At 44.3% G+C, this 5,716-nt stretch overlaps 1 protein-coding gene across 1 annotated transcript; it reads left to right on the forward strand.

Annotated features, from left to right (window-relative positions):
• The first annotated feature begins 372 nt into the window (after positions 1-372).
• On the forward strand, positions 373-3,161 carry LRRTM1 (leucine rich repeat transmembrane neuronal 1). The gene has a single exon (XM_010283867.1). It carries the CDS (start codon positions 1,271-1,273, stop codon positions 2,834-2,836), a length of 1,566 nt encoding a protein of 521 aa, XP_010282169.1. The 5' UTR covers positions 373-1,270; the 3' UTR covers positions 2,837-3,161.
• Positions 3,162-5,716: the final 2,555 nt, after the last annotated feature.

Raw genomic sequence — 5,716 nt, forward strand, 5'->3', positions numbered from 1 at the left:
CCCCCCCCCCAAGCCTCCAAAAGGCAAATCTCATCATCAGAATTAGAGAGAAAAAGCAATCCAAAGACGCTGGTTTACATATTCCTTCCCAAACCAAGAAATCAAGTATCTCACTCTCCCGGCTACCAGCTTATAAATTCAGACTTTAAACAAAAGCAAAAACCCCGGAATCCTAATTCTCAGGCTGCCTACTTCGCGCCGCCTCGCTCGCGACGCTTTGCGCGGCCGTGTGTGCGTGCGTGTTTGAGGAACGGCGAGAGAGGCTTAAAGTATTTTCCATTTCATCAAAGAGCATCTCTCACTTTCCCGGTTCGCTCCAGCCTTGCTTTTATGCCCACCCCTTTTCCATCTGCCCATGCCTGAGATGCACGGTGCAGGCGTACAACCGTGAGCAGCTTACGACACTCAGTGAACACTAGGTGCCTCTGCATGCTCTCGCGACACACCGCTCGGCTGAAGGGAAGGGATTCTTGCTGTCTCTCTCTGCTCTAAGCATCACCTAACGAGCCAGGCGAACAAAGAATGGGAAATAAAGCTACCCTTAGCCGGTCAGTGCGTGAACGGTAACCTCTCTATGGAGTAAAGGTTGTGCCGGTCAATGGTCGTTGCAAATGATGGACATTAAACAGATTGACAAATCCTGTGGAGTCGTTAGTAAAGAGTCTGGAGTTTTTTTCACGCCACAGTGTTAACTGCAGAGGAAAGGACAGAGGGAGAAGGAGAAGATCGAGCTCATGCACATAGTTCTGAAACTTGCAGGTCCTAGGAGTCAGCTAAAAAGCTAGCTGGACAAGCCTTTCGCTCTTTGAGCAGAAGCGAAGTGAGACATTGTGAGCTTGCCAGCCTTGCACAACATTGAAAGGGACTGAATTTGTAGCACAGAGGGGTCTTTTTTAGCTCTGCATATAATTAGTCCAAACACAAAGGAAGCAACTGAATGGAGGTTGTCACTCTCTGGAAAAGGGTGGGTAAGACACTTTTTAATTAAATTCTTTCATGAAGAAAGATTTTTTTTTTCTTTGCTGCAGCATTTAACATGAACAAAATCACTATCATTTTACCTTTGAATGTCTGTGAACTTTAATGCTGCACAGCTCCTGCATGCTGTAAACTGAAATATTTGCCTCTGTGTTTGTTCTGTTTGCTGTTTTGCTTTGGTTTTCTGGCTTTGTTTTGTTGTCTTTTTTTTTTTTCCCTTAAATAAAATATGATGTAGAATTTGAAAAGATTCAATGGACATTCTCAAGCATATTTGGAAATATTCTTGCTAATGGATTTCCTTCTTATCGGTCTCTGTTTAAACTGGCTGCTGAGGAAGCCCCCGGGGTTGATATTGTGTACGCTGGGTATCTTTTCTAAAATGCTTCCAGCCGTGAATAGTGGGTGTCCACAGCTATGTCGGTGTGAGGGCAGGCTTTTGTACTGTGAATCACTGAATCTTACAGAGATGCCTCGCAACCTGTCGGGCATGATGGGCTTGTCTCTGCGGTACAACAGCCTTTCAGAGCTGCATGATGGACAGTTCACAGGGTTAATGCAGCTCACGTGGCTCTATCTGGATCACAATCACATTTGCTCAGTGGAGGGGAATGCCTTTCAAAAATTGCGGCGAGTTAAAGAGCTCACCCTGAGTTCCAACAAAATAACCCAACTGCCCAACACCACTTTCCGACCCATGCCCAACTTGCGCAGTGTGGATTTATCGTACAACAACCTACAGTCTTTGGAGCCCGACCTGTTTCACGGGCTGAGGAAACTAACAACTTTGCACATGCGGTCGAACGCCATCAAGTTCGTGCCAGTGAGAATTTTTCAGGACTGTCGCAGCCTGAAGTTTCTAGACATAGGATACAATCAGTTAAAGAGCCTGGCTCGAAACTCTTTTGCAGGCTTGTTCAAACTCACTGAGCTGCACCTCGAGCACAATGACTTGGTGAAGGTGAATTTAGCCCATTTTCCCAGGCTCATCTCCCTGCAGTCTCTCTGCTTGCGAAGGAATAAAGTTACCATCGTGGTAAACACTTTGGACTGGATATGGCAACTTGAAAAAATGGATCTCTCCGGCAACGAAATCGAATACATCGAACCTCACGTTTTCGAAAGCGTACCTCACCTCAAATCCCTGCAGCTGGACTCCAACCGGCTGACCTACATCGACTCCCAAGTCCTCGACTCCTGGAAGTCCCTCACTAGCATCAGCCTTTCTGCAAACGCCTGGGACTGCAGCCGTAACGTCTGCGCGCTGGCCTCCTGGCTGAGCAGCTTCAAGGGCCGCTACGACAGCAACCTGCTCTGTGCCACCCCCGAGTACGCGCAGGGCGAGGACGTCCTGGACGCGGTGTACGCTTTTCACTTGTGTGAGGACGCGGCAGACCCCACGAGCGTTAACACCCTCTCCCCGGTAACGAACGACAGCGACCAAGCGTTCAGCTACGGCTCTGCCACCGCCACGTACGACGTGCAGGACAGCGAAGGGGACCGAACGACGTACGCCATCACCGTGACCATGCCCGGCGAGAACGCGGAGAACGCCGTTCAGATTCACAAGGTGGTGACGGGGACCATGGCCCTGATTTTTTCCTTCCTCATCGTGGTTTTAGTGTTGTACGTCTCCTGGAAGTGCTTTCCAGCCAGCTTAAGGCAAATCAGACAGTGCTTTGTAACGCAGCGCAGAAAGCAGAAGCAAAAACAGACCATGCATCAAATGGCTGCCATGTCAGCCCAGGAGTACTACGTTGATTACAAACCCAACCACATTGAGGGAGCCCTGGTGATCATTAACGAGTACGGATCTTGTTCCTGCCACCAGCAGCCGGCGAGGGAATGCGAGGTGTGATTTTCCTTGGGGATTTAAACGGTGTGCAACCAAATAACAGCGTGCAGGCAGACGGTGGCACGGGGGGGTTGCTGCGCTTTGCTGGCGATTTCCGACGCGCTCCTCTGCCGAAATCGTTAAGAGGGGCTGTCTAAAAGACTTGATATTTTAGCTTTATCGTGTCTTAAAAACCTTCAGGACAGTCAATCTTAAGATTTCATATGCTAATACTCCCTTTGAAGATCTGTCAATATTCAGGAATCTGAGAGTGTAAAAAGGTACCAATTATTGATCTTTTGTAAACTAAGAAAACTGTTTAAAATAAAAAAAAATAGCATTTACAGTTTTTACAGACTGGTGTATATTACGTGAATTGTTCCCTGTACACAAAATGCAACAGTTTAACCTCTTTTTCTCTTCATGCTGAGTGTCGAAATGAAAGCCTAGGAGCAAAGAAGCCACGTAAAATAGCAAGCTTAAAATTAACCAGACGGCTTCACATTGTAATTAGTACCCGTTCACTTACACCATGTTACTGAAGATACGAAGCATGGCACTGGAATTCTGTTGTTGTTAGTGTGCTACCTGTAACTGGACGTCAGCACAACAAGGAGCCAGTGCACCTCAGAAAGGTTAAAGTTCTGATCGTGTCCCCGGGACAGGAGTTCTGAGGATTTTTAAGTACAGCTCACTTGTTAGTTGCTGTAAGATCCACAAAATCTGCATCACAAGCCCTAAAAGTATTTCGTAGCAAAACTGATTATATTGCAAAGTCTCACTAAAAAGGAAAAACAACAGGCAACAAAACCCAAACAACCGAAACACTGCCAAAAGAAGTGCTCGCCATCATTTATTTAAGGGCTTTTACTAGCGCTTCCCACTTTTAGGCTCGTTTTGAGATACGCTAAGAGCAAAGAAAGCCTTGCTTTGAGCACGGTGGTGCCATGGTGAACGGAGAGGAGCAAAAGCTGTTCGCTTCGCGGTGGTGAAACCTGTGTGTAACACTGGCAGAGTAAGACAGAGTCATTAGAGCATATTTCTGGGTCCTATAGTAAACTGCTAGCAAAGCCTATCTCGTGTCCCCCACTTTCACCACCAGCCTTCAGTAACAAAACAACTCTAAAATCTCTGCCGAGGCTGAAAGTATTCGGACCCTCCTTACTAATGACTGCTAGATGGAACTGATGGATATAAGCAGTGATTTAATAACATAGACTCACCCAGCTGTTTTATTTGACTGCCCTTAAATAAAGGCTTCCTTTCCTTGTATTTTGGATTTTTCATTCCAGTTTGTGAACAACCTACTGATTGATCATTTCAACAACTCTCTCATACTAATGAAGATGAGAGAGTTTTATAACATCAGGTGGAGCTTCTTGAAATTTTCTTCATACAGCATTACATGCTAACAAAATATTACGGGTAATGAAGTGGGTAACATTTCTGTGCTCTGTACACATTTCTCTATCCTTAGGTTACCACCAATAGAGGAAAAATTCAGAAATCTAATCTATATTTTAATTTAACACAGGTTTTTTTCTTTTCCATAGCATCTAAGTGCAACCTACTCTTAAAAGGCTACAGCACACTTATTAAGCAGAAAATAGGCACAGAGTAAGCCATTTTTTCCTGCACAGCAGGTTTTAGCCATTAATTTTGAACGTAAGAGTGAATTTTATCCTTTTTTCTGACTGCCACTACTTTTAAGGAGTCAGAACTTATTTTCCTCTATTTGGTACCTCTTATCTTGTTTAATATTAAGTATGACGAGAGCCTCTTAATCAAAATCTTTTAGTGAGACTATAATGTCATCTGTGAAAGCAATGAGATTATGTATTGGGAGATGACTTTTTCATAGATAATGTAAAGAAACTCATCTGCTTTTTTACTAAAGCCACTGAGAATTCACCTACAGCTTTGAAACAAGCCAGCACTGTTAAAACTAGGCTTTTGTCTCCTTAAACAAATGCACATTTCTATTTCTGTTTCTGTGCCTCAAGCCCACAAGGGCCTGATCCATCCTGAAACTCCCAAGCGACCCGAGGGGTTGAGGTCCATGTATAAGCCCAAAAGTGAGGGCAAAGAGTAGGTATGGAGCCCCTTGTCTCTTTGGGTGCCTGATCATATTTTAAGAGAAAATACTTCATGCCATGCTATACTGAGGGCCAAACTCTATATATTTTCCCCATTAAGCCCTTCTCTGAAATCCACAGGGAATTTAACTGTGAAAAATCGGCTCTCTAACTTTGGACTACATTATATGTTCCTCAAATCAACATGCAGCACTGCAGCCAGAAGGACTGATTACAGCTAGTTGCTAGGAAGCTTCCCAAACCAACCGAGATTGTTACAATATCATCTGCATATGGTAAAAAAAAAAAAAAAAAAAAATTAGCTTTATTTCTATAATGACCCCCTGTTGCTATAAGGAAACGTATTAGTGCAGTCATGGTTTTGCCCCTGTAAGTCTGATGCAGGACTGATACCGACAAAAAATCACCCCGTGGTTGTATTTCTATGTATTTTTAGCATATTTGTGGGTTGTATTTTAAACACACTAGTGATTGCACCCCTCTGGAATTATTCCTGCTGTATATTGGTGTTAGCAACCTCAAGCTACGTTTGCAAAGACGTGAGCAATTCCGTCTTTGGAATTTATTCACCTCTGTGCTTCATGCATCTTGCATTGACAGCTCAAGTAAGCTGAACAGAACATTTTTCTTTAAAGGTGCAGTGATTTCCTAAGTGAGAGCTGATTTTGGTATTGCCTCATGCCATTTCTCCCGAAGAGAGGTAATGACCACCAATGACTGGCCACCCTTAGCAGGATGACGGATGGATCCTCCATATAGAGCACAGCACTTCTTAAACTTCAGAAAAGGATATATTTCAAAATCTTCA

This window comes from Phaethon lepturus, unplaced genomic scaffold (assembly GCF_000687285.1).
Source record: "Phaethon lepturus isolate BGI_N335 unplaced genomic scaffold, ASM68728v1 scaffold46423, whole genome shotgun sequence".
Lineage (NCBI taxonomy): Eukaryota > Metazoa > Chordata > Aves > Phaethontiformes > Phaethontidae > Phaethon > Phaethon lepturus.

Bases quoted from the DNA above. Each gene is read 5' to 3' on its own strand.
- LRRTM1 (XM_010283867.1), top strand. From the start codon at position 1,271: ATGGATTTCCTTCTTATCGGTCTCTGTTTAAACTGGCTGCTGAGGAAG.